Genomic DNA, 25,571 nt, shown 5'->3' with positions numbered 1-25,571 from the left:
CTTTTCGTGCAAGTAGGAAGTGAGAATCAACCGAAGAAGCTAAAATATGCGCAAGGGATGTCTCGGATCGGCACGCTCACTTGGAAAAGGCCATCAACGATTTCGTCATTATCATTGCCTAAAGCCGAACTTGCTCTTGGCCAACAGCTCAGATGTATCATAATCGTACAAAGTCCAAGGAGAGTGGTCATTCCTCACTCATTCCCTCCTAGACTCCCGTCTACTGCCCCGGCTCCGACTCCTCTTCCTATCCCGGTCCCTCTCCCGGCTCCTACTCCTCTCGCGTCTCCTCTCCCTATCCCTCTCCCTCTCCCTCTCCCTATCCCGACTTCTACTGCGCTCTCTCCTTGAATCTCTCTCCCGTCTCACATACGGACTGCGACTTCTACTCCGAGCCTTCGTCCTCTCCCTATCCCTTCTACGACTCCGGCTGCGAGACCGACTCCTACGACGAGTCTTCTCCTCATCCCGAGAACGTCGAGGCTCTCGGTCCTTATCTCTATCTCGATCCCGATCGCGGTTTCTGCTGCGGCTCCTGTCCCGCTTGCGGGTTGGACTTCTAATGGTCGTGCTTTCCCTACGACTGCTTCTGCTGCCCGAAGCACCAGGTACGTAGCGATCGATATTGATAGGACTTGTAGATCTCTCGATACGACTGCCACGCCTACCTGTCGGAGTTCTTGATCTGCTTCTCGCTCGGGAAATTCTCTCACGATCTCTATCTCTATCACGAGACCCATCTCGTTTTCTGGCCGAAGTAGGACTACTGATTCGTTCATCGTCCTTTCGTCTCGAACCATCTTCCGGCTTTCGATCCGTCCATCCAGGGATCGGGAGACCCTTCTCCCTCGCCTCTTTCTGGGCCGCGAGATAGGCTTTGGCTTCCTGTTCACGCTTCTTGGCTTCAGCTAACTTCCATGATTCGAGCTCGGAGTCTCTGGGAGGAGGACTTGGAGCACGTACCCGATCGCGACTACGGGCACGGTCTCGCCTCTCTCGACTGCGGCTGCGTGAGCGATAGCTCGTTCTCCGTCTATCTCGAGAACGGGAACGAGACCGGTCTTTGCTTGAGCGCCGACGCCTGTCATCCCGTTCTCTACTATCTCTACGACGCTTATAATCTCGATCCCGAGAATCATGACGCCGCCGATCATCGCGATCTCGGCTCTCTCTTCGACGAGCGTCCCTGTCCTTGTCCTTGTCTCTGTCTCGTTCTCGACTATCTCTCCGGGATCGCAATGATTCTCGGTCCCTGCTATGATGGCGACTATGGCTTGAGCCTCGTTCACGGCTCCTGCTTCGTCGCCTCTCGCTTCTCTGCAATTTCTCTTCATCGGCATATTTGGCAGGTGCAAGTGGTGTCTTGAAGCCAGAATCGTCTGCTTTGGGCTTGGTTGGAATAGTAGGCTTGTTGGCATCTGACTTGCTGGGCGAATCTCGAGATATTGGCTGGATAGCGGAAGTTGGCCCAGCCTTTCGGGGTGGTGGAGCAAGAGTCTCGTCAATATCGGGCTCTAATTGATGTCTTGATCGTTGGGTGATACGCTTGCCTTCCTTCAACAGGTCATTGAGAGCTTCTTGTTCAAGCCGCTCAATCTCATCCTTGGATAACTCTGTCTCAGTCTTTGAGGTTGAGTCCTTGGTATCATCCCGAGTCGAATCCCTGGTGGAATCTCTGCGACTTGGGCCATCGTCGTACCGTCGGTGTCGATCATCGCGGTCCCGGTCTCTCTCCCTATCTCTGTCTCGACCATGGTCTCGCTCTCTATCCCGTTCACGCTCGCGGTCTCTCAACTCTCGTTCCTTCTCCTCCTCCCGCTCCCTCTCAGCTTTCCTCCTGGCATCTCTCTCAGCTCTCCGCTTCTCCTGCTCGGCCTCAATCCTCTTATCTTCCTCCCGCCTCTTCGCCCTCTCTACCCTCTTCTTTTCGTCCGCGATGGCCCTCTCTCTGTCTCTAGCCTCCTGCCTCGCCGCCTCCCTGGCCTCTCTCTTCCCTCTGGCATCTTCCGCATACTGTTCATCTGTCTTGCCTCCCTTAAGTTCTTCCGCCTTCGCAACCTCTTCCCCAATATCCTCTCTCCTCAAAGCCCTAATCCCCGTCTCAATCTCCTCAATGTGCGCATCGATCAAGCTATCAATCCTCTGCTCCGCACTCTGATACACACCCGCTCGATCAACGGCACCCTCAATCAGGAGCGTAGCCTTCCCACGATCGAGTTTCAAAAGTGTCCCCGTGTTCTTCTCGAGCTCTTCTTCCGCAACAGTGAGCAGGGACTGCGTGAATTCCGATTCGAAGTCCTGGTGATCACATTAGTTTCAACCCCCTTTCTCCAAGAAAAGTGCCGAACTCACGCTGCCCTCCAAATCCTCCCACACCTGCTTTCTCAAGCTGTCGTAGCCACCCTTCTTCTTAAACGTATGCGCCAGCCCTTCAATCGCCGCCCTTGTCGCGCTGGCAAGGGGCAAGTCACTCGTCTTCAGCTTCTTCCTCGCCGGCTGTCCAGGCACGGCGCCGGTCGCAGCATCTTTGCCGTATGCCATCGCCGCCGCCATTTCCCGGTCCTGTCAATGGGTCCCCCGTCTGTGCTCAAGTGTGAAATGTTGTGATTGGGTTCATTGCGCCCTGGTTATGTCCAATGAATGCTGGAATTTATGTTGCGGTGTGAAAGATACGGATCACGTGTTCGAAATTTAAGGTTGTGCTAGCGTGGATGAGCTTCAAGCAACCTCATTGCAGACGTAGTGAGGTCAATTGTGGACGACGCCAGCCCTTCACGGTCCACGACGGTTCTGTCTCTATCAAACAACGTCTGAATAGTCCATAAAAGTCAGATATCGGGAAGGAGAGATCGCAATGGTGCACAAAGTCCTGTTCTGGGGCGGCTTCGGTATGTCTTCCTCCTTCCCCTCCTCCCACTCCCTCGTTACAAGACCTCAGCTAACAGGAAGCTCCCGAAGGCCTCGCAGTCCGCGTATGGCAGCTCGGACTCGAAATGCGGCCCTTCTTCAATAAAGAATCACTGTGGGCATATCCTGTGTTCGGCGGCGTGGGAGCAAGCTTCGGATACTGGGTGCAGGGCGTGGACCAAAGACAGCAGAAGATTCTAGGGGCGAGGAGAGCGAGTCTGTTGGAGAAGAGGGCGAGGAGGGCTGAGAGGGAGGCTGCTGAGGCTGAGGAATAGAAGGTTAGAGGGCAATTGATGGAGGGGCGATTTGTACAAAGTCACAATGGGTTGATCCGGGCGTCTGCTCTAGAAGAGAAAACAAGATCAAAATTACATCAAGAAGATCCTTTCGTGGATATGTTGCGAGGCCAGTTCTGTCTGATTTCTAGGACAGACCATCATTACACTATCTTACAGGAAGCAGCTGCTATCCCATGCAATCCTCCAGCCATTATGCCATCTCGTCGCTACCACTCCTCTAACCCTGGCTCTCATTCCCTAATCTATGTAGCACAGGCACCGAAGTTGGCGGCACATTCCCAGACTCCGTGACGATCATCTGGATGTAGTCCGCGGGCGTAACATCGTACATCGGATTGCAAAGCTGCAGCTTCTTGATATCTCCCCAATTCTCCAGTGGACCACCAGGTATCACCAGCTCATCCGAGGGTGCAATCTCGTTGTGAACGATCGAATCCAGAGCCACCCTCTCCGTAAACTTGATTGTCTCGCAAAGAACAATCACTGGCTTGTCTGCTTCGTTGGCTTCCATTGCCACGAGGGCAGTTCCTATCCTTGAAAATAGGCGTCCGTTGCTCATCATAGCGTGAGCCCCTAGCAGCACTTTCGTAACGTCTTGGATGTTGTGACTTAACCCGTTGATTAGGCAATATTTCACATCCATTCCTATCTTCACCAGCGCTGCTGCTAAGTGCTTCCCTTCATGCAATGGTCTCGAGTCGACTATTATGACTCTGAACTTCTTACCCTCCTCATGTGCTGTGACCAGTGCCCGTTGAACAATACTGCTTTTTGCGTATGTCATGATCACATCTCCGTTCTTAATCTTATCTGCAGCACTGCGTGCAATGACTTGGTCTGCGAACGTGACTCTCTCCCGGATGAACACATCGATGGCATCGCAGAGGCCCTTCTTGGCTTCTGCATCTGGAACACTGACATCGACCTTTGATACTTCAAGCTTCAGCCACCGAATAGCATTTCCCATAGAAATTGACAGGGGGCGACATGATGACAGATATTCAATTTGTGGTGAGAGAACATGTGATGTGAGATGTCGACTTAGTGAGTTCTGTGGTGGTGTAGTATATGACTCGATGACCTTATAAAAGTTAGTTATGCATCCATCATGGTGACTGTTATAAGATATTAAAGCTCCAAGGGAACAGAAAAAGTAACCCACCCTCTTGAAAGCTTGCAATGTAGCAACAAGCCTCGCACAACTTCCACAAATCGTATAATTGCTCATCTGCAACCCCAAAGCCAGAACCGCCGGATGAACATCCTTACTCGCCCCAGCAATAGACGTCGTCCTCGTCTTGTATAAATGTCTAAAGAACTCCACTGTCTTGTCTTCTTTCTTCGGCTCCGTGGCAATAGGGCCAGGTACAACCTTCTGCGCTCCCCGAACCGGCAGATTTCTCAATTCCACTGACGTCGAGCCACCTCTCTGATGTTGTCGCTGTCCTTTAGCACCCTTTTGCCCTTCGGCTTTTGGTTGCTGTCCTGGCGTTAGGGGTACGACTGGCACAGCGGCTCCCTTTGCGAGTAATGCCTCTGCTCGTCGCGCAGCTTTCTCTTCCTTTGCTCGCTTCTTCAATTCCGCACCTGAAAGCTTTGGTCCATCTGTAGGTGCCGCGGGTTCTTTCCCTTTTGGTTGCTTCGCCGTATTTCCTTTCCCTTGCGCTGGGGAAGGAGCTTGTGGGGGCGCGGACTCCGCCGTGGGAGGGTCTGACGAGGGCATACTGTCGTTCGCAGTACCGAAGTACGGATTTCGTGAACTGTGACTTTGCCAAGGAACTGTGATTACAGAAGATTGCTCCGCAGGCAGTTGTAAATTGTAATTGTGGTTGAATGAAATTTGTTGTACTCCAACAGAAGCGCGATGTGGGGTTTTGCGCCTGACGAGAAGTGACTCACGAGCCTAAATCTAGGATTTCTCGAGGTCGAAGATTTGGAAGGAATATGTGTTGAAGTAGATAGACATCCTAGGTAAATTTAGAGCTTCTGACTCTCCACAATGGTGACGACTGCTGATGCGACTCGAGTTGGACGTTTGGAGTGAGGCTGTAGCAACGTGAGGTTTTTGGCGCGACTCCTGCAGAATCCCTGCAAGAACAGAAAAAAGCACGTGCAATGCGATCCACAAGGGGAAACAGTTTTGGAAAGAAAGGACCTTCCCGGATGTTGTTCAGAATAGAACATAAGATTGGTTTAATATGTGGTATATTTTTGTAAAGGTGCAGAGTGTTTTCAAGCTTACACACTTCCTGAATCATTACCAGGTCTTGTATCTAATATCCAACTACAGATCACTTTTAAGTCTAAACATAAGCCATGACAAACAATATTTAATATTCGAGAAGGAACGGCCGTAATGGCTCTCCTATACAGGAATGTAGCTGCATCTCCAACAATTTTTCCAACCTTTTTTAGGCTGGAGCAATCTCCCTGTCCTCTTCCGCAGTTTCGACCTCATTGTCCTTCTTCCCCTTCTTTAGCTTCCCCTCAAACTGAAGCGTATACACCCCCAATAACTTCCCATCCGCCGGCTTACTCTCCCTCGTCCCCTCAACCTCCGCCACCGCGGCCTTAACCCTCGCAATCAAAGCCTCCGCCTCCTCTACCGTGGCTTTCTTCCCCTTCCTCTTCGCCCCAAGCACAATCTCAACCCTATTCCCCTTCATCAAAAACCCCTTCATCTTCATCATCCTATGGTTCAAATCATTCGCATCAATTGCCCAATTTAACTCAATCGTCTTCTCAGTAACTGCTGACCTCGCACCCTTCAACTTCGCCTTCTCGGCAGCACGCATAGCTTCCTTGTTCATGATCTTGCATATTGGTGGGACGCCAGGCTCGCCGGGAACGACGACTACGAGCGTGTCTTTCTTGCGGTCGATGGAGTCGAGGACGTCGAAGGTTGGTTGCGGATCTTGGAGTTTGCCGTCTTCGCCCACGAGGGATATGGACCAGGCTTTTATTTCGTCGTCGCGGGGGAGACGGCTTCTGACTGCTGCTGAGGAAGCGTAGCACTTTTGCTGCTGTGAGACGAGGAGTCTGGGAGCTCTGGTGCTACAGCGTAGAGCTGACGTTGAGGTGGAGGAAATAGTTCGCGGCGTAAATTGAAGCTTTGATTGTCCAGGTTGAACAAGTTCAATTGGGGCAATGAAAACCCTGTGCAGAGCTGCAGCTGTGCTGAACGCGCATCTGGTGCTCTTCATTGTTCCTGTGCCTTGCCGGAGAATCGACAAGTGAGCTTTGGAGACGGTTGAAGCTTCGAAATCTCTCGCGTAAAAATGTTCCTCTCCGCCATCTGACATCCAAGCCCATCTCGTGACTTCAACAACAACGTCCTCAAAAATCAATATGCCATGCCCCCTCTCTCACGCTTTCTCCTCCCCTTCAAATATGCCAAAGAGCGTTACGCAGGGCATCCTCTGCGCCTCTCCATTGCAGCCCTGAAGACCATCCTACTGGCCCACGTCTTCTGGAAATATGGCTACGCAATTGCTCCCCTACAAGGCCCCTCTATGCTGCCCACTTTCGAAGTCACCGGCGATTCCGTCATTATCTCAAGATACTATCGACGAGGGAGGGAGATCAAGGTTGGGGATGTGGTGTCGTTTGACTCGGTGGTCGAGCCGGGGGAGAGCGTGATCAAGAGAGTTCTTGGACTGCAGGGGGATTACGTTATGAGGGATACTCCGGGGACTACGGAATCAATGATCCAGGTAAGAGATGAGTGAAATTCCGGTAGACTTTAGAACTGGGTTAATGTGGGACTAGGTACCAGAAGGCCATTGTTGGGTCATTGGTGATAATCTACCATGGTCCAGAGACTCGAGACATTTTGGGCCAATGCCACTGGCGTTAATTAAAGGCAAGGTTATTGCGAAAGTCTTGCCTTGGAGTGAAAGAAAGTGGATAGAAAATGGGCTGCAACCTGTAGAAATTCGTAGGGCCTGAATAGAAGCATTTCAAGGAGCAAGGCGTTGGAGGGCAGTTTGTCGGCTTATGATGCACATTGTCAGATCGCTTTTACCTGAAGTTTGAAGAATGTAACTCTCGTGTGAAAGGTGTGGATATCATAAGCTTCCTATCTAATTACATGGAATAAAACGGAAAGTCCAGTATGAAAACAAGTTCGAGTTGAACGTCTGAATGAAATGGGTGGGAGCGTGGCAATTCGAACTTGCCGTCGGCTCCTCGTCGTTCAAGGGAAAGCTTCGCTCAGTCCTCAGCTCCACCAATGCTCGCTCCCAAAAAGATATTCCCTGATTAAATGCGCCTAACACCTCGCCTTCCGATCCGAAGATGCAATACAAAACAAAGATCTATAGCGCTCACTTGACCTAACCCTCAATGTGAGATGGCTTGTTCTGCCCCAGGAGTTGCAAAGAGCGCTGGGCAAGCTGCACAACTTCTCCCTCGCCATCCTCTTCACCCTCATCGTCAGACTCGATTTGCGTATCCGCGATCGTCTTGATCATCTGCACTATCTCCTCTGACTTTCCAATTAAGCTGATAAGCTTCTTATCTTCGGACTCTAAAAGCTGAAGCAGCGTCCAGATCGCAATGTGCTGGAAGGTAGCATCTCCACTGGCAAGGAACCGTTTGAGATACCCATGGATGCCTCCATTAGGCTCTGTCCAGTCTTGAATGAAGATTGAATAATCGCCGACTATCAATCTATGTTAGTACATATAACTAAGGTAAGGAAATACCTCGATCATACCTTTTGAAGAGAGATTCCCAAGAGCTGCTGCACTATTGCCTTGGACTTCGATACTCTGCGAGTCTGTAAGAGGGATTAGAACGTCGAAAACTCCCAAGTTCAGGAGGTGAGTCTTGAGCTCATCGCTGAGAGCTAATACGGCAATTGCGGCAGTCATTTCTGATTGTACGCTCAGGGGAACATCGAGAACTAATTGCTTGCATTTCTGAACAGCTCCAGCTTCCAAAACCAGAGCTTTGTTGCGATCAGAGCTTGCCGCAAGGTTTCGAAGCGTAGATATTGCATGGCATTGGATCTCCTCATTGTCTGTAGATCCTAACAGGTCCACCAGTGGCTTTAAAAATCCTGCATCGATAATAGGTGATTCGTTAAGAGGGTGGATGGAGATGTTCCGAATACAAGCTACTGCAGAAAGAATCAAAGGTAGGTATGAGGATTGTAAAAGTCGAAGAAGAGGAGGTAGACCTCGCGCCCGAACGATTTCGAGTTGGTATTTCTCGTCGGAAGCAAGGTTTCGTAAAGCCAGAGCAGCCTGGCATTGAACTTTCGGCGAAGATGAGTCCATTAAATTGACCAAAGACTGAATGAGTCTATTCTCATTTTGTGCCAACTTCTTTCGGTTGTTTGCATCGACAGCAATGTTGCTCAACGCAGTGGTGCAGTAATATTGAACGTCAACGTCGGAGGAAGAAAGGAGTTGGACGAGTACTGGTATGGCACCCGCATTTACGAGTTGCTGCCGATTTTCATCTGTTCTTGTCAGTTACCGGTGTATTGTTGGATATCAGATCCATACCTGAATGGGTCATGTTCAGGAGAGCTCCAGTTGCGTTCCTCTGAACTCTCATGTCTTTTGATTTTGCCAAACGAGTAAGAGGCCCCAACGCTCCAGACCTTGCTATCTTTGCTTTATTGTCCTCGTGGGTTGCAAGATTTGTAATGCAGCCTACCGCGTTGCACTGTACTTCAACGTTGGGGGACATCATCTGTCGAATGAGAGGGGTAAGCCCGCCGAGAAGCACAATAGCGACCTTGTTTTCAGCTATAAAACATTAGGAGATGCTCCCAGAATCCTTGTAGAAGATAGCAATGCTTACTGTTGACTGCAAGGTTTCCAAGGGCGGCACTGGCTGCTCGCTGAACTTCTATATCTGGGCTTTGTAACAGGAACAGTATTGGCTCGAGTGTATCACGATCGACTTCGCGGACATCTGAAAGAACAATCAGCATGCTGCATATCAAAACCATGTTATCCCAAGTCCACAAGCTCGCCCTCGGATGTATGCTCGAGGCCGTCGAGGGAGTCCCAAACCCAACTCAGATTCCCATCCAGAGCACTGTATCTTGCCCCCCTCCACTTGATCATGCCATGTACGTACCTCGCTCTGTTATCTCGGCGAAAGTCAGGCTTGCGCTGCGTTGAAGGTCGACATTATCTGAGAAGACTAGAGTGCTCAGAGCTCGTAAAGGTTCGCCAGAAAAGAAGTCGGTTTCTCCACGCTATACAAAATTAGCTGCTGCGTATACATTGTGCCCAGCAGAGCTGCTCATACGTTTTCTAGGTATTGAAGGAGGTCCGCAACAGCTTCTCTCTCGCTCTCGGCGAGGACTGGCTCGTATAGGCCATCGCGAGATTTGCCTGTGATTTATCAAAATATGTCCTGCCTCCTGTCCAAGCACCTGGTATCCATACCTCCACAGCACGAAGATCCACAGGCACCCATCTCCAAAGGTCAGTCCCGCAGGACTGGTGGTGTATCGTATTCGAGGTCAATTGTTTTGTTGGAATGCGAGCGGAACGTTGAACAAAGCAAACCCGGCAAGATGCGTCAAGTCTGAAATGGTGGCACAAGGCAAGGCGTGTGGTCCATTCACAGCAAAGATACGAAAAACAACACGATGTTTGAAGAAGGGAAGAAGGCGCTTTGGTGATAGGAAAGAGGTGTGATTCTGATAGCTCGGAGTACCTGGAGGAAGCTGCGTCCGCCGCCAGCAACCCAAGCTCCTCGCCTAAAACCTTGTCCTGCAAAAGCAACACCCGCGTCACATGGCATTCTCCATTGTATTTCTGATGAAATCAGCCGACGAGATGTCTCTGATTTCGAGGTCAAGCGACAAACTTTATACTTCAGTCCACAATCTGTGGAACGACTCCAAGTTTGGGACATTGGAAATTGCGTTAGGCTCTCAAGTCCAAGAACCGTCGTGGGTGGGTCTGCCCGGGAGGATCAAGACACCTAATATCCAAAGGCCGTTTACCTTGGTAACAATCAAATTAACTTGCGGTTCGTTTGCTCTGTCTCACACGAGGATTCCAAGCTTTCCGGGGCCCAGATACGATCGCGGTGACTCTTCAATACGGAGGCAGCATTATGATTTCAACGCCCATCATGTGATATGAGATACGAGGGAGGATTCAATCCTCGAGGATACCTCCAGACTCCAATATACAATGCTTCCCTGTACATTACCATTACCACCCTTATAGCAGCGGTACGGAAGAAGAGATACCAGGCTTTCTTGCTAAGGAAACTTCGATTTTGTTGACCTTCTTCTCGGAAGATCGACAAACACAAACCCTTTTTAGAGCCTCGATGCCCAATGCAAAAGTGAAGAAAAGTACCTGCAGACGCTATCAGACCTCGTATTTCAGCAGCCACAACTCACCCAGGTTGCCACAGACCTTGTGCCGGTTCTCAAGCAGGCTTGTAAAAACCAAGAACTCCTAGAAATATGACGTGCGGAGGCGAGAGCGAGATTTGAATGTCCCAACATCACCGTGGGAACTATGTATCTCTGTATGTCTCTACCTTATGTATCTTTTGTCAGCCTTGAGAAGTCAGCAACGGAAAAGGCTGTCGGTTCGGAAAATCGTTTCGGCGCGTTATCTCTACGGCGGCCCATAGGACACTTGTTAGAACAGGAGCAGGTGCAGGCTCCGCTTCCAAGCCCACGTCGATCGCTCCCTCAACCTCCCAAAAAAGAGCTCCATCTTCGAGCTTGCCCCTCTCTTCCGCTGTCGACTTGCATCTTGACCTCACCCTGGTTTCCACGGCCTCCAGGCCAAAGCCTCCTCAAGCAGCTCGATCTCCATTCATGTGAACCAGCCATCCTGGCCCATGTCCGATACGGCTGAAGGCACTCGGGCGGCCGCGGCGCCCAATGCCGTGGATCGCTCTCCATCGCCAACAAACATCGCTAGGCATGGTCACGAGCCGTCACGCATTGCCCAACCTTCCACTTTCCTTCTTCCCCGAGGCCAAAATCGCGCGATGCAGGATAAGCCGTTGAGCTCGGTGGACAGGGACCAGCTGAGCGGGTTGGTGAGTTTACCCTGACCGTCGAAATTCGATGCATCGCAGCTGTACTGAGCCTCAAACTCTCCGTCGATGCCATGGCTCACAGGACCCCGCCAGGCTGACAAAGCTTGACCTTCACAGAAAGCAATCCGCGATTTCCTCAAGAAACGAACCAGTTACGACGTCCTTCCTCTCTCCTTCCGACTCATCATTCTCAATACCGACCTTCTCGTCAAGAAGAGTTTGACCATCCTCCTCCAAAACGGTGAGATACCCAATAACCCGTAGTTCGCTTTTTGCTAAGCATCCATCTCTAGGAATCGTTTCTGCTCCTCTCTGGGATTCGCATACCTCGACTTTCGCTGGTCTCCTCACAACCTCCGATTATATCAATGTTGTCCAATACTATTGGCAAAATCCAGATGCCCTCAACCAGATAGACCAGTTCCGACTGAGTAGCTTAAGAGGTAGGACTGTTGCCATACATGGCTGGAGGTTGTGCTGATCATGGTCTAGAAATCGAGAAAGCAATTGGCGTTCTGCCGCTTGAGACACTCTCCGTGCACCCCATGCGCTCTCTCTACGAAGCATGCCGTCAAATGCTAAAGACTCGAGCCCGACGAATTCCTCTAGTGGATGTCGACGATGAGACTGGTCGAGAAATGGTTGTCAGTGTGATCACGCAATACCGGCTGCTAAAATTCATAGCGGTTAATGTCACCGAAACGGAGATGTTGAAGAAAACTGTCTCGGAAATTAGTCTCGGCACATACGGAGACTTGCAGACGGCAAACATGGATACCTCAGTGATCGACGTCATCCATATTATGGTCAAATACAGCATCTCGAGCGTACCAATTGTCGACGAGGATAGGCGGGTCCTGAATGTATTTGAAGCCGTCGATGTCATTTCGGTCATCAAAGGCGGTGCTTACGACGAACTTACTACAAGTGTTGGAGAAGCGTTGTCGAAGAGAGCAGAGGATTTCGCAGGAATCTACACGTGCAGCGAGGAAGATAGACTAGATTCGATTTTTGATACGATTCGAAAATCTAGAGTCCATCGACTCGTTGTAATTGATGACGAGAATCGTCTTAGGGGGATCATTTCACTTTCGGATATCCTAAAGTATGTCCTTCTGTATGGAGAACTAGACGAATGAGCACAAATGGGATGGAAATGGGACGAGATATCCAAGGAGGCGTTGCATAGCGATTTGGCGTACGGAATGAGAGTCGAGCATATCATGCTGCGAGGCTTATAGATCTCTTTCAGTCGCCGTCGATAATACCATTGTTTTTTCAAGGCAAGCAATTTCTTTTGGGGCGAGTGGGAGAACATTGTTGCAAGTCAGATGAATAAACTTTTGAAATTGGGTGCCGACACAGAGTGTTAAAGTCAATACCCTCAATGTTTGATGACTGTTGGAACATTCAAAAAGGAAAAAGTATGCTGCCGGGATATCGTTGGGACAATCCATTACCGAACTGGACTTTGAGCACCGGTGGAGTAGTCATCATTTCAAGACGTAAGTCAGAAATGGAAAGTGCTTATGAGTTGTTGCTGTTTCCTTCTATCGCAAGTGCGTTGGAGGACCTCCTTCTCTTCTTTGGCGCATCGATGTACACACCCCACCGAGATTCTCCAATTTTACACATTATCAATGGATTATGGATCTTGAACGTCAAAATGCAGTCTGCCAATAATGATCTTAATCATCGTTCATACTCTACGAAATTATCAATGGCAACACAATCCGATGTTCGCGCTCCCGTCTACGATGATATGACGATCGCCGAAGGCCTTCTCAACAACTCAAAAGTACCGCATCGAACCAGTTCATTCACGGGTACCCATGGCCTATCACATTCGACAGGCCAGTTTAGAAGCTCTGTAGCACTCACAGAGGCTTCTGCGGGTGGGATATCTCGACGCGCAGGTCGGACCAGCAACACATGGACATCATCGGATGGGGATGTACTATCCGACCATGATGAAGTTGACGACCGGACTGTGTTCCTTCAAGAATTCAATCGCCTGGCGAGAAAGGTACGTTTGAGCCCCTGCCATCGAGACGACATAGCTAATACCATAATACAGCATGGAGTACGGCCGATGGTGCAAGACGACGATGACCCAACAAATGTAAGTTGAAAGCCCTAACAAAATAAGACAAAGTTGACAGAGGGCGTAGGATGATTCCAACAATCAGGGACAGCGGGACAGTTGGTTCTCAAGAAAGATCCTCAGACGAACTTCGTCCACGCAAAGTATCAAGCCCGAACGACAACTGAAGCATAGACGTAGCATCAGCGATTTATCACTGCGGATGAGGTTGAAGAAAGATAAACTAAAGGACAAAGATTTGCAGGAACTGGTTCGTCTTTGCGGGTCGAGCCTCCTCTATTTGCCCACGGAATATGCAGCTGGAAGTCTGGCTGTGCCAACTTGCTTCCGCGCTACGGCACAATATCTTGTCCAGTATGGTACGTGGGTATCCTTCTTCCCGTATGGCCCTTACTGACGAAATGCTTAGGCACTACCACCAGGGGCGTCTTTCGAATTCCTGGCTCTCATAATGTCGTGGCAGCGCTGTACAATCATTACTGCTCAATGGACAACAATGGAGAGGCTATTGCAGGAACAGTTCGATGTCCAACTCTACCCGAACACATCCGGTGCGACGTTCACGATGTAGCCTCGGCATTCAAAAAGTTCATCTCCGGGCTGCCAGGAGGCATCTTAGGCTCTTTGCCACTCTTTGATTCCCTCATTTCAATCCAGAGTCAATTACAGAGTGACCCCGAATGGACAAGGACGAAGCAGAGCAAAGTCCGCGCAAGGCTCATTGCTTTGGCGATTTCAACTTTGCAATCTCAGTACAGACGCGAACTCATTTGTGCAGTATTCGGTCTTCTCTGTATGATCGGGCGAGCAGCAGAAACTTCTCGAAGAGAAGATGACCGAGGCAGACCGTTACCAACATCAGATTTGATGGGTTATGGTCCTTTGGGAATCGTCTTCGGACCACTGCTTGTCGGTGACTTGTTGGAGGACTACATCATGCGCATCGCAAACCCTCATGGCGGTCTCATATTACTTCCAATCAGTCCTCCGAAGTCACGAAAGGAGAGGAAAAAGAAGACTAAAAGCGGGGACGAGGGAAATTTATTCAATACCTATGTGGACAAGATCAAGGTTGCAAACAGTATTGCGGAGATGCTCATCACTCACTGGAGGGAAGTAGTCCGACATATGAAAAATCTCAGCGCATTGAAGGTCGTAGGAGGATACAAGAGTCTAGGTTTCAGGGGCGTAAAACCTCCATTTTTACGACCATCTGCATCTGAATCATTTGCTCTCCGGAAACCACCTGACTGGGATGAGGCAAATCCTTTCAGACCAGCGACAAGAAGTCCATCTCCGACTCCGATACGTCGTAAGTTCATTGGAACTGAAATAGTTATCCCTGGTTACTAACCTGAAGCCCGTGTAGGCGTCAGCAGTCCTGTGGCGGACCCCGATGGGAATCACTCTCCAGGGCATAACGATGGCCTACAAGTTAGAAAGCAAAGGTCGAAATCCAGGCCATTTTCAACGCAACGCCTCTCTACCGCCAAATCCGTGAGCGTGCTTTCACCCACGGTTGAGGAAAATGTTAAGGAGAGTGAAGCAGGAACACACTTTGAGTTACCACGTACGAGGAAGAAGTCGAACGCGTCAAGTTCATCAAACAAAGAGAATAGGCCTGCGCCTGATAATGCGCTCATCGGAAAGAATTCTCATACGAAAGACAAATCGAATAGATTGAGTTCGTCAAACAAGGAGAATCGACCACCACCTGATGATGCGTTTATGGGGGAGGCATCCCCACCGCATTCTACCCCTGGGTCTGCATGTTCAGCTCCAAAAGTGAAGTTAACGACTGTACATGCTCAGCCGATCGACAGCCTTAAGTTCATGGGCCCAAACCTTTCTCTCATGACAGGTATTCCCATGCAGACCCCGAAGAGTCTTCGCATACCTATCAAGGAGAATATGGGTGATTTTGAGAAAGGGAAAGCCGCTGAACGAGTCTCTCGTCACAGCGAGCCTCCGATTGGCAGCGAACGGTGTAACCCAGCTACGCAGCCTCCACGAACTCTTCTCAAGCCTCTTTCACCTTCACCGCCTCCTCAAAGTGGTTTTCGAATGGGTCCTGTAGCCTGGGCAAAGAAGTCCCTATCGAGACACTCTCGGGCTTCACAAGAAACTGTAGCTACTCCTTCGAATCAAAGGAAACCGAAAGTATTGGTATCCAAAGCATCGACTAGGGACCCTGAACATGAATTTCCCAAAGACCAACGCCGACTCCGTGGCAGCGACCCGGGTATAGGAGAGAAGGCCCCTAATAGGTCTCCTCGCAAGGTCTCGAGATCGTTGTATGATGATCCACAACGGAAGAAGAAGCTTTTGGAACTAGATTACGCAAAGAGATTTCCGAGACAGGATCCACTGTCAACCATATCTCAAGAGGAGGATATCGCTTCATTATCCGAACTTGCCCAGGCACTGGGCTTTCTCGAAGAACAGGATGGGGCCAACTCTCCGTCTAAGCACAAGCTTGGCTCCGTGAAAGAAGAGCCACTGAGTAATCCTTCTTCCGGGAAACACACAGCTGGATCTGATTGGACAAGTGGAGCAGCAACGCCGCCCTTGAATTCAGAGCATGGAAATACTGCAGGGCAAGTTGGGGGCCCGAAGATCGGCCAACGCGCCACGAATGAAAATACAAAGGTTGATGAGAAGGACCACTGTCCGCCGGGGCTTGGTCCAAAATTCGAGGCTTCGTCTTCGGATCAAATAGGTGCATACCCTTTAACACCCAAGCGGATCCTGGCAAGTACAAATCCAGTAACCCCCAAGTCTCAGACAAATCAACAACGCACCCCCGTCCGGCCCAGTTCCTCCATTCTTCCTTGTAGTCCAAGCACTAAGTTCTCAGCTCTCGTTGCGAAATTCAATAACCCGGACTCACAAACTACCCCTGAGTGTTCGCCTTCCAGGCCACCAAAGAAAACTATCACCGAGTTCTTGGCTAGAGAGGATCAAAATTGTGCCGGTTCTCCCAAGGAAAGCTTGGTCGCTCCATATACGACCAATCCACCATCTCCTACGAAGTCTCAGAAATCAGGAAAATCCGCCATTACACCACAATCAAGACGCAGTTCTTTGGTCGCCAGCCGCAAATTACTTCTTGATACAACTTTGAATTTGAGCCGAAGGACATCACTTGCTGGGAAAGATGAAATAACCATCCATGCTGCTAACTCATCTCCTGGAGGTGTTCCAGCGTCAACGCAGTCGCCTCCTATGTCTAAGTTGAGTCCGCTTGGATGCCGAAAGACTCCATGTTCTCTAGACATTACATCTCCAACAGAAACAAATCTGCCAAATTCATCCAACGGGGATACGGAGTGTGCGTTTGTACCCCAGACGCCCTTTGGAGAGGCTGTTGAGGAAGTGCAGCAACAGTCAATTTCCTCTGCTAGGTGTTCGACCTCACCCGGCCATGACGAACATGTCGCAATATGTACCATGCAAATCCCAGCCTCATTACAGTCCCCTGTTTCTCCAGAAGCTGTAGCTGGATTTCCTTCCGCGGTTTCGACCGAAGTTCCAAAGTTTGATGGACCTGCTGGTACTATTGACCTCAAAAAGCTCCCAATAAATTTTAGCTTCAGAGAAGCCGAGCTCAATTGTGTAAACTCCAGGCCCAGTCTCGCTGATAGGGCTGGCTTTGTACATCCAGACTCGCCTTTTAGAGATGTATTTTCGAGTTCGCGTTCTGTCAGTCCAGCCGGGAGCCCTCTTCCAGGTCGTAGCAATTCAGTGCTGTATGCCCAGATCCGAACTCTCCGGAGACAGCTCGCAGCAAAAACCGAGGAGGTCCGACAACTGAAAAAGCAGCTCGAGGCCCGAGGGTCCCTTGATATTGGGACTCTCAGTGAGCAATTGAGGGAAACAAAGAAAGAGACTGAACACTGGAAATCCAGAGCTGAAGTGGCGGAGAAGCAGATTGAGATGTTCACGAAGTTGCCCTTGAGATCTAAATCCCGCCAAACTTCGGGAGAACTGTCCGCCAAATCTTCTCGAAATCGAGTTCTTGCGCGCTCTAGTACAGGATATCCTGGGGAAGCTGCTGAAATGGCAGCGAGAATTCGAAAAGCTTTGCATGGAATGGATGGTGCTTCCAGTCCACCACGTTGGAGCTCAGAAGAAAGCAGTGATACTGTGATTCGCGAGCCAATTAATGGAAGCGAACGGAGAGTTGCAACTGAAGATATTTTAATACTGTATGAATAGGCAGAGCTTGACTTGTCTTGGGCGAAGGTGGATGAATGGTTTGTTTGGGGGACGGCTCGCTTTTGTATAAAGGGGGTCCGGTGCAGCAGCATCCTTACTCTTTTTGTTGAGTATGAACGACTAAGGAGTCCTCACTCAGCCATTAAGCAAGCCACAATGGTTATGTTATCATTTTTAGTACTGTTATTCCTAGTAAAAGGAGACTTTTCAGTACTAGCCTCCAAGTTTGCGATTCATCTTTTGTATGCTTGTTAGTGAATTGGCCAAGAGGACGACACCGCCTTCCCGTATTTTCCATCTCTTCCGACTCTAAATTAAGGCGAGCCTTCGTTGTCCTTGTTCACAGAAAATCTCGACTTCGTCTTGCTTTCCAAAACTTCGCTTCAAAAAACTCTTGCGAACAACACTACTGCACCACTTCCTTCGAAACAGAAGAAGTAATCATGGCTTCCGACCCAAACAAAAGCAGTTTCTTCGCCTTCACCCATCCAGGTTTGGTTCTTGGTTCGTCCCCTCCCTCTTCCCTTCCTCCCCAGGATCTCACACAAATCGCTAACGACCTCAATCTCCTACCACAGTCCTCTGGGACATCTTCCTCGCCATTCCCCTCGCCTTCATCCTCACGCACCTCAACGAACACATCTTCCGTCTCCTCGGCTACGAAGAGCTCATGCGTTCGCCCGGCGGCGCTCGTCTCAATCAGGTGATATTCGTGCTGGTGAATGCGTGGCTTGTTGTGGGTTGGGCGTGGCAGCTTATGGAGGAGGCGAGGAAGCAGAAGCAGGAGAGGATTAGGGCGTTGAAAGAGGAGATTAGACGATGGGATGAAGATATTGAGAGGTTGGAGGGGTTGATGGAGGTATGTGTTCTTGTTGGGTGGTCGAGACGGCTGTGGGATGATGGGAGCTTGGTGGGAGACTGGGAGTTTTGCTGACCTGGAGCAGGAGAAGCAGATCGAGGAGCAGTTGCTGGGTCGTCGTAGAAGGACTGAGAACGAAGGTGGTGAGGCGAAGAAGATGGTGGTCGAACACGGAGAGATTAGGTTGGCGAAGGTCGGGACTCCGATGGGTACGAGGAGACGTGGTCTTGGGGCAGCGAAGCAGAGGGAGCCTTCTCCTCTCTCCGGATTGCGATTTTGAGAGCATTGCTTCGATGAGGGAGGATACAGGTACTTTACACACAGTGGCATGGCTGATTATTTTGGGGAAACTTGACTGGGGCTGGAACATAGTCACGAGCGTCACTGAATTGGGACTGGAATGATTTGATGATTTCAAATTCTGAAAACCAGCTATTGTCACCAGAAGTCTCTTCTAGAAAGAAGAGCCAGAGAGCCAAGCCAATAAAAATAACACACAATTTGGAGTTTCCGTTTCTCTTCGCGCCTCACTTACTGCAACCCTTCAAGCTGCTACGTAGATTAGCCAGCATCCAAGATCTACCTCTGAAAGATCTGGAGACCATTCTGGAGCAGTGAGGTATTGCTGATGCTTAATACGGCAGGAGCAAACAGCTGCGAGACGTAAACATCTATAGGATCCAATCTTCGAGGTCCGCTATCCCCAAGTTGATAATGTCGATTTGGAGGTACTTCGGTCAATGGCGCTCCATGGCTAACTCGTGCTTGGCAAATTACGAAAGTACCGTATGGTCTTTGGCGCGCCCGTGCTAGATCCATTGCCGCAATGCCCACGGTACCGTTCAAATGACAGCACCGTGTTGGATCCAGTGCTGCAATGCACACAGTACTGTTCAAATGACAGCACCGTGCTCAATCCAGTGCCTAATGCCCACGGTATCATTCAGATAATGGCGCCGTACGCGAGCAAGTGAGTCTGAGACCTGACACTGGCCTGGATTAAATGTGATCTATAGAAATTAATATGGAAATGTTTTAGGTTTTGATTTTTGTTCTGTAGATTAGAGGAATGCTCTGGAATTTTATATTATTAGCCAGAGCAGTTTGAGTCATAGTGCAAGTTTTTAGCTTGCTCGAAGTTTTGCTATACTAGCCAAGATATTGACCTAAGGAACAATCTCAATCACCAAAGGAGCGAATCCTGCGCTTCAACTATATTTTTTATCCCCATTATATAATAGGGATATAGACATTAATGACAACCTTATATAACAAGGCGCGTATATACACAGAGATCAAAGAACCAGAACCAAAGCTCATATGTACAATCATCCAACCTAACCCTCTAAACTCACTTATTCCTGAAGGACACCATGGATTTGGAACCCACAGACCTGGCTAGAAATAACCATTCAAGGCTTCCTTTGACCCTATGCCATTGACATCGCGTTCGAGGTCCTTGCCTGCTTCAATTGCAGATTCCAGATAAGACATAGTTACCTGAGCATGACGTGAATATCCTTTTGCGTATTGGTTGTGCGCACTTGGTTCCCGGTGTCTTTGGAACCCTCCTCAGAAACCCCTCTGTGTGCCCTGCTTTCACCATCCCATCCTAGCTGAATCTGCCGTCCCTCGAGCTTGCTCCAGCTCCATAGCAAGCTTTTTTGTATGTTGTACTTGGGCCACAGCCAATTCACGTAGCCCTTTTGTTGCATATCGTAAAAGTAGTTGGATCCCGGGCAGCTGGCACGTAACTTGTGTGGCTTGGGATGTGGCTTCAATATAAGGCTTCTTTTTTTGCTGCACATTGTAAATTGCAGGAGGCGCTTACTGGTACTTTGCTCTTCCAATCAAAACATCTTTCATCAACATATTTCAAGCTTTGTTGCATATCGCAAGAGGATAAAACAGGTGGAGGTGGTCTGATGCGATCGCGACTGCTTGTTCTAGAAGCATTGGAATGAGGACCACTTAAGTACTCAAAAGTATGCCTCATATGCATACATAATGTGTCTTGCTATTGTAAGTGAGAAATCAATTTCTTTTGTTGCAAATCGCAAAAAGATATCCTATCCAAGAATGAATCATATGTGTTGTGACCTTTATCTCATCCACTAATTTGGAAACTTGCATATTCCCCTACATGGCTGAAAATGTGGCTTCATTACCAGTATCGACTCTAGCACTGACTTTTTATATGCCTAGGAGGCATACTTCTGAGTACCCCCTTGGAAGTTGTTCCGATGATGTTATTCTTTCGTGCTGCAACCATCACGAGGTCTAATTGGAGAAGGATAGAACAGAACTGAAACTATTTTTAGATTTAGAGTATTACAACTGCAAGTAGATCGGGTTGAACTACTATACCCCAGAGTAATTACGTTTGAAGTACATTATATTAATATATTATAAGATAGCATATGTGCTTTATTCATACTTCAAGCCAAAGTAGGCTGAGTTCTACAGGGCAGTGCAGACTGCTTTGGCTTGAAGTATAAAATTTCTGTATAATAAAACTTAGAGCACATCAAAGATTAATACTAGAACCTGAACTACCTTGGCATCTAATATAATAATATAACGTATTCCTGTAACGTGTGCTTTAATATTAATTTCTAAATCGAACTTATTACCTAAGATATCTTGCTAGTAATACGAATTTCCGGTTTTCTCTATAAACCTTGCTTTTCAGTTATATGAGTAATGAAGATATACTCGGAATAATTGTCTTTATATACAGTGTGATATCCTTGTTAATTTATACTAATAATCCCGGCAATAGTCTTCTACGGTAGTAGTGTAGGTGTCTCCGCCATGCTATGTAACGCTAATAATGGTGGAGTAAGCTCCTTTAGTGAAGCTGCTGGGCTGGACGACTTTTCCTTGTTTCTTCTCATGGCTTTCCGTATAGTAGTTCGTTCTCTGTGGAACTGCCAGTATATTTTCTCTATAGTTCTCCAAGGAAGCGCCATCTCGTTAGCAATAGGCTACCACATCTGGGTTTTATGCCTAGTGAAGGGTGTTAGCCATATCAAGATAATAAGGAGTGAGATAGATCATACCGGCCATATAGTGTCACAATCATTTCCGGCCGCCGATCACTCCCGCTTCTCTAGTCTTGTGAAAAGAACAAGAACTAAGCAGAATCGCACATCGTGAGGGCAAGTGGCGCTATAAAGGGGCTTATAGAGATCAGCCTATTTTTAGAATTGAAGGGGTCCAAATCTGGCTCCCCACTACTTAGATTCAGGGGGACCGATTCAGGCCCTCCATTGCGCAAATCAAGATTTGGAGGATTGAGGGTTCAAATGCAGCTCCCCACCACCTCGGTTTGGAGGTGATCGATTCAGGCCCCTTATTGTGCAATCAAACCGTGGGCTCAAAATCGGTTCCTATACCCCTGTTAGCCACCAATACGAAAGTCCTCAAAGACAACTATCAGAACAGAGGGTGGTTGACAAAACACGGCCTAGAACAAGAGACGACCTCTCAAATGCTTCAGGTTTAATACTCGAAGTGTATCAAAACTGACCTGGGCAGATCACCTTTTAATATTAATGGGTACTACAAACGTCAAACGAAATGACAAGGGGAAAAAGAAGAAAGAGAAAGAACGAGGGATTAAACAGGAGAAAGGATACCTTAATTAAGGAAGCCTATGAATTAGGAGAATTCGATGGTATCGACGTCGCTCTAATCATTTGCAAGCATGGTCGATATACTACGTATGGATCTAGGGACCATGCATCGTGGCCGCCATCTATAGCAGAGATAGTAAGTAAAGCGATTGCTTGCTTGAAATATACGACTAGTACTAATACGGACTCCACTACAATGATCGTCCGGAAACGTAGTGACGTCTTGAGTGTGGCAAGATAACCGTCATACTTCAAGCCCAAGAATTTACCAAAATAATATTTTTGACAATGGAACTTATAGTGAAGGTCGACACAATTTCGATTTCACTGCATGGAAGTTTTATGCAAGCGAAGTAGGACAGATAGACATAAATCCAATATTCAATCTTTCCCTCTTCTCAAACCTCCAACCTATTCTCTTGTCCCCCGCATAGCGACTAGTCAATAGGTTCATGTCTTCCCCTAACCAAAATAGGGAACCAATTGCCAGCGCTGGTTACTTCCTTGATGATCTCCCCAGGCGAGAACCGGCGTTCCATTAGCCTTGCCCCCATTGTCCAGATCAAGCACTTTTGTTGGATAAGCTACGCTCGAAAATGCAACATTGCCATCACTTTGTGGTTGCACGATCCAGCGCCTATAAAGCTCGCTTGGTGTGCCTGGGTCGCCCTTGACAGAGGCAAGTGTAGCGGGGGTAGGGTTTGAGGTTGGTTGAAGATCTGATTTGTATTTAAAGCTTAGTAAGGGTGTTTAGGAAGGTGATGAGGTTGCAGGAAGAAGGATAATTGTAGGCTGTAAAGAAGAAAATTATAAGATACGTACCCTGAGGAGAGGTGACAAAGGTTCCGGTCCCTTGGTTAAGAATGAGGACTTGGCCGCGACCTACGTCGGCAATGAGCCAGATCTGGTGGGTGTTGCTATCGAAACTAGCTTCCCTATTGTTAATTAGCAAGCGGCGAAGTAAATATACAGTAAGATTGTCTGAAGAAAATAGAAGCTTACCAGCCACTGATGGCGGTGCCTGCAGCCGACCCACCTAAATACAGATCCAAAGCCGTTTGAGTGGCGGCGTTGATGATGTAGTAAGTACCTGGACCTTTATAGGTAGACATGATGAATAAATATTTCGGTATATTCTGAATGAATTTATAGGGAGAATGAAGAATCAGAAGGAAGTTAGCTATAAGAATGAGACGACGAAGGGCGGCAATTTATACTTCTCGTTGCTTGAATTTGTACTACCGGAAGCTTCGAAGTTGCCATATATTCATGAATCACGTCATATGAGGTTTTAGTTCAGCTTCTCTTGCTTCCACAATATGTGGTCAAAGCTGAAAGTATACTTTTCATTACTTGACTTTGTACTACCGGAAGCTTCGAAGTTGCCATATATTCATGAATCACGTCATATGAGGTTTTAGTTCAGCTTCTCTTGCTTCCACAATATGTGGTCAAAGCTGAAAGTATACTTTTCATTGCTTGACTTTGTACTACCGGAAGCTTCGAAGTTGCCATACATGCATGAATCGTGTCATATGAGGTTTTAGTTCAGCTTCTCTTCATTCCACAATATGTGGGAGTTGCCATACATGCATGAATCATATCATATGAGGTTTTAGTTCAGCTTCTCTTCATTCCACAATATGTGGTAAAAACTGAAAGCGATGATAGAAGCTGATTAGTGATACACATGTTGTGCTACAATTGGCTGCTGCAGAGAAGCCCTATTCAACGCCTTGCTTTCTATCACGACCCTAGAGCTGGTGTTCTCAGCGGAAAACAGCTGTATTGGGTGTGTGGTGTACGTCTAAAGAGAGAAGAAGGAGCGGGGAGCTCGAGAGAATAAGATACAGGGTGCCGCGCTAAGATGTCACGTGATAACACAGCACTTTCCCTTCCTCCAGCTTTCAGCTTTCAGCCTTTGCGCGAATTAAACTTACTAGATCAACGGCACAACCCGTCAAAGATGGATTCAAGTCAAATAAATTGTCTTAAATTTGGGTGCAGTGCATACGTGCTGCAGAGACAACTTATTTGACTGGCTAAGGGATGACTTGTAGGGAACCTCCCAGTGAAATTAACTAGCCATCGTGCTAATCCTGGGAGTCCTAAAGCTTATCTCTACTAATACTAGGACCTTAATGGGCTAAGGGCACGGCGTTATGCGCCTTCGGCGCGCGACGGCGTGCGAAACACATCCACGTACCCGAGCAAGCCAGAACACGCATGCCTTGAGGATATACTTCTTAAGCGATTACAAGGGGCAAGAGCCGGACGTGCATCTTGCCTGCCTTTTGTGCGCATGCCGGGGGCTAAAAGAATAGCCGAAAAAGAAAGCCTTACTTTACGATAAATTTGCAAAAATTAGCGCGGGGGAAGGGGGCTAGAAGGGAATCAAATTTTCAATTGTATAAGCACCCTCTCTAGCCAAACCCTAGAACGGGTGCTTATGCATCTAAAAGAGAGTCGAGATCAAAAATTACTACTTTGGGCGTACACCCATGTTTTGGGAATGCTACGCGAGCAAAACAGGGGTGTTGCAGGGGTTGGCAGGGGCACACTGATATGATATGTATACACGACCCGCTGCAGCTTCGAATAGACGCCATACAGGCGCAGCAACCTTATTACTAGCTAATTACAAGACAAAATTCTGAAGTCCTCAACAAGTAGGCGGTCTGCAAACGGAGTTCATAATGCTAAGCTACTGCCGGCAATTTAGCTGAAAGTTCAGACCGTGCAATCAAGGCTCTCAACGGTAAAGAGCCCGATTTTTATATACATAAAGATCGTATAATTCTGCTCTAGTTTAGGAAGAGACTCTCGTCAAATCTGGGAACCAGTCCCTTATTTACCGCTCTCCCCTCTGCGTGCATTCTGGTCCTCCTCCTTAGGTCCATATTGCTAAATGCATTATTTTATCCCAATTACACGGCATTATTATGCCCACATCCCCCTAACCAAATCAGCAACCGGTATACGTACTTGGTTCTCAGTATCTTTAAAAGTCTCCTCCAGCAGTCGGCCTATTTGAAAATCTAGGAGCTCTAATACCTCAGCAATCTGTTTTCTGTTCTGGGCTTCTATTTTCCCGATAATAATTGCCATTACGCCTTAGTAATTCTCCTAGGCCAGAAAGAAAATATCGAGGCTCTCTCCTATTTGCGGCTTCGCGGTTGACAAGAAGCGCTGTTGGGATCGGACAATCAGAATAGCAAAAATCATATTCATCCCTAAGCCAGCACTGGACCTCAATAATTCGCGGACCTGGAAGACTTTTGAGCCAGATCATTCGACACAACTCGATGGGGAGTTTTGGAAGAGAGTAAACTTGAAGTCCCCATTGATGATGGGCCTCGGGACGACCGTTCTAGCTACAATGTCCAGAACTTCTTGGGGCATAATTTCGGGGGGTGGGTTCTGCCCTCCAAATGATCCAGGTAATAGAGACACTTAGTGCCGATTGGGTATTCAGGCAATTTCAACACGAATTGGCGGTATTCCGG

General features: G+C 48.3%; 12 protein-coding genes across 12 annotated transcripts; 6 read left to right on the top strand and 6 right to left on the bottom strand.

The window, feature by feature from the left end:
* Window positions 1–198: 198 nt before the first annotated feature.
* K444DRAFT_630870 (uncharacterized protein) lies at window positions 199–2,553 on the bottom strand (the record flags this gene model as incomplete). The annotated part of the gene is made up of 2 exons (XM_024883273.1): window positions 199–2,298; window positions 2,353–2,553. 2 exons carry the CDS (start codon window positions 2,551–2,553, stop codon window positions 199–201), a joined length of 2,301 nt encoding a protein of 766 aa, XP_024736166.1.
* A 271-nt stretch (window positions 2,554–2,824) lies between these two features.
* Window positions 2,825–3,200, top strand: K444DRAFT_614047 (uncharacterized protein). Its single transcript, XM_024880469.1, has 2 exons — window positions 2,825–2,888; window positions 2,959–3,200. Exons 1-2 carry the CDS (start codon window positions 2,855–2,857, stop codon window positions 3,180–3,182), a joined length of 258 nt encoding a protein of 85 aa, XP_024736165.1. The 5' UTR covers window positions 2,825–2,854; the 3' UTR covers window positions 3,183–3,200.
* Window positions 3,087–5,233, bottom strand: K444DRAFT_664372 (IF-2B-domain-containing protein). Its single transcript, XM_024886948.1, has 2 exons — window positions 4,369–5,233; window positions 3,087–4,287 (listed from the first exon to the last, which is right to left on the bottom strand). Exons 1-2 carry the CDS (start codon window positions 4,927–4,929, stop codon window positions 3,424–3,426), a joined length of 1,425 nt encoding a protein of 474 aa, XP_024736164.1. The 5' UTR covers window positions 4,930–5,233; the 3' UTR covers window positions 3,087–3,423.
* Window positions 5,234–5,617: 384 nt separating this feature from the next.
* Window positions 5,618–6,409, bottom strand: K444DRAFT_664371 (uncharacterized protein; the record flags this gene model as incomplete). Its single annotated transcript, XM_024886947.1, has 1 exon — window positions 5,618–6,409. One exon carries the CDS (start codon window positions 6,407–6,409, stop codon window positions 5,618–5,620), a length of 792 nt encoding a protein of 263 aa, XP_024736163.1.
* A 150-nt stretch (window positions 6,410–6,559) lies between these two features.
* On the top strand, window positions 6,560–7,154 carry K444DRAFT_530967 (signal peptidase-like protein I; the record flags this gene model as incomplete). Its single annotated transcript, XM_024874941.1, has 2 exons — window positions 6,560–6,919; window positions 6,975–7,154. 2 exons carry the CDS (start codon window positions 6,560–6,562, stop codon window positions 7,152–7,154), a joined length of 540 nt encoding a protein of 179 aa, XP_024736162.1.
* Window positions 7,155–7,540: 386 nt separating this feature from the next.
* K444DRAFT_630866 (vacuolar protein-like protein 8) lies at window positions 7,541–9,647 on the bottom strand (the record flags this gene model as incomplete). The annotated part of the gene is made up of 7 exons (XM_024883272.1): window positions 7,541–7,869; window positions 7,924–8,673; window positions 8,720–8,965; window positions 9,021–9,134; window positions 9,303–9,423; window positions 9,477–9,562; window positions 9,617–9,647. 7 exons carry the CDS (start codon window positions 9,645–9,647, stop codon window positions 7,541–7,543), a joined length of 1,677 nt encoding a protein of 558 aa, XP_024736161.1.
* A 1,395-nt stretch (window positions 9,648–11,042) lies between these two features.
* Window positions 11,043–12,824, top strand: K444DRAFT_653388 (Snf1 protein kinase-like protein complex subunit Snf4; the record flags this gene model as incomplete). The annotated part of the gene is made up of 4 exons (XM_024885876.1): window positions 11,043–11,246; window positions 11,364–11,487; window positions 11,540–11,689; window positions 11,739–12,824. 4 exons carry the CDS (start codon window positions 11,043–11,045, stop codon window positions 12,383–12,385), a joined length of 1,125 nt encoding a protein of 374 aa, XP_024736160.1. The 3' UTR covers window positions 12,386–12,824.
* A 728-nt stretch (window positions 12,825–13,552) lies between these two features.
* K444DRAFT_530447 (uncharacterized protein) lies at window positions 13,553–14,703 on the top strand (the record flags this gene model as incomplete). Its single annotated transcript, XM_024874901.1, has 2 exons — window positions 13,553–13,709; window positions 13,760–14,703. 2 exons carry the CDS (start codon window positions 13,553–13,555, stop codon window positions 14,701–14,703), a joined length of 1,101 nt encoding a protein of 366 aa, XP_024736159.1.
* Window positions 14,704–16,286: 1,583 nt separating this feature from the next.
* On the bottom strand, window positions 16,287–17,806 carry K444DRAFT_428352 (uncharacterized protein). Its single transcript, XM_024872750.1, has one exon. It carries the CDS (start codon window positions 17,658–17,660, stop codon window positions 16,386–16,388), a length of 1,275 nt encoding a protein of 424 aa, XP_024736158.1. The 5' UTR covers window positions 17,661–17,806; the 3' UTR covers window positions 16,287–16,385.
* Window positions 17,807–18,285: 479 nt separating this feature from the next.
* Window positions 18,286–18,923, top strand: K444DRAFT_614041 (uncharacterized protein). Its single transcript, XM_024880468.1, has 2 exons — window positions 18,286–18,427; window positions 18,513–18,923. Exons 1-2 carry the CDS (start codon window positions 18,326–18,328, stop codon window positions 18,705–18,707), a joined length of 297 nt encoding a protein of 98 aa, XP_024736157.1. The 5' UTR covers window positions 18,286–18,325; the 3' UTR covers window positions 18,708–18,923.
* A 3,107-nt stretch (window positions 18,924–22,030) lies between these two features.
* Window positions 22,031–22,201, top strand: K444DRAFT_489163 (uncharacterized protein; the record flags this gene model as incomplete). Its single annotated transcript, XM_024873179.1, has 1 exon — window positions 22,031–22,201. A coding segment is annotated over one exon (171 nt), but the record flags the coding sequence as incomplete, so codon positions are not given.
* A 326-nt stretch (window positions 22,202–22,527) lies between these two features.
* K444DRAFT_630863 (carbohydrate-binding module family 13 protein) lies at window positions 22,528–23,177 on the bottom strand (the record flags this gene model as incomplete). Its single annotated transcript, XM_024883271.1, has 3 exons — window positions 22,528–22,784; window positions 22,888–23,000; window positions 23,068–23,177. 3 exons carry the CDS (start codon window positions 23,175–23,177, stop codon window positions 22,528–22,530), a joined length of 480 nt encoding a protein of 159 aa, XP_024736155.1.
* Window positions 23,178–25,571: the final 2,394 nt, after the last annotated feature.

The sequence above is a fragment of the Hyaloscypha bicolor genome (genome assembly GCF_002865645.1).
Source record: "Hyaloscypha bicolor E unplaced genomic scaffold K444scaffold_87, whole genome shotgun sequence".
Taxonomy (NCBI): Eukaryota; Fungi; Ascomycota; class Leotiomycetes; order Helotiales; family Hyaloscyphaceae; genus Hyaloscypha; species Hyaloscypha bicolor.
Note: the sequence above shows the minus strand (reverse complement) of the source record. Positions and strands in the feature narration are given on the sequence as shown.

Coding starts and splice junctions, on each gene's coding strand:
- K444DRAFT_664372 (XM_024886948.1), bottom strand. CDS start 4,929: ATGCCCTCGTCAGACCCTCCCACGGCGGAGTCCGCGCCCCCACAAGCT. Junction 4,288..4,368: donor CATTGCAAGCTTTCAAGAGG/GTGGGTTACTTT, acceptor AACTTTTATAAG/GTCATCGAGTCATATACTAC.
- K444DRAFT_614041 (XM_024880468.1), top strand. CDS start 18,326: ATGGAGGAGGCGAGGAAGCAGAAGCAGGAGAGGATTAGGGCGTTGAAA. Junction 18,428..18,512: donor GGTTGGAGGGGTTGATGGAG/GTATGTGTTCTT, acceptor GACCTGGAGCAG/GAGAAGCAGATCGAGGAGCA.
- K444DRAFT_428352 (XM_024872750.1), bottom strand. CDS start 17,660: ATGCTGCTGCACCGGACCCCCTTTATACAAAAGCGAGCCGTCCCCCAA.
- K444DRAFT_614047 (XM_024880469.1), top strand. CDS start 2,855: ATGGTGCACAAAGTCCTGTTCTGGGGCGGCTTCG. Junction 2,889..2,958: donor CCTGTTCTGGGGCGGCTTCG/GTATGTCTTCCT, acceptor AAGCTCCCGAAG/GCCTCGCAGTCCGCGTATGG.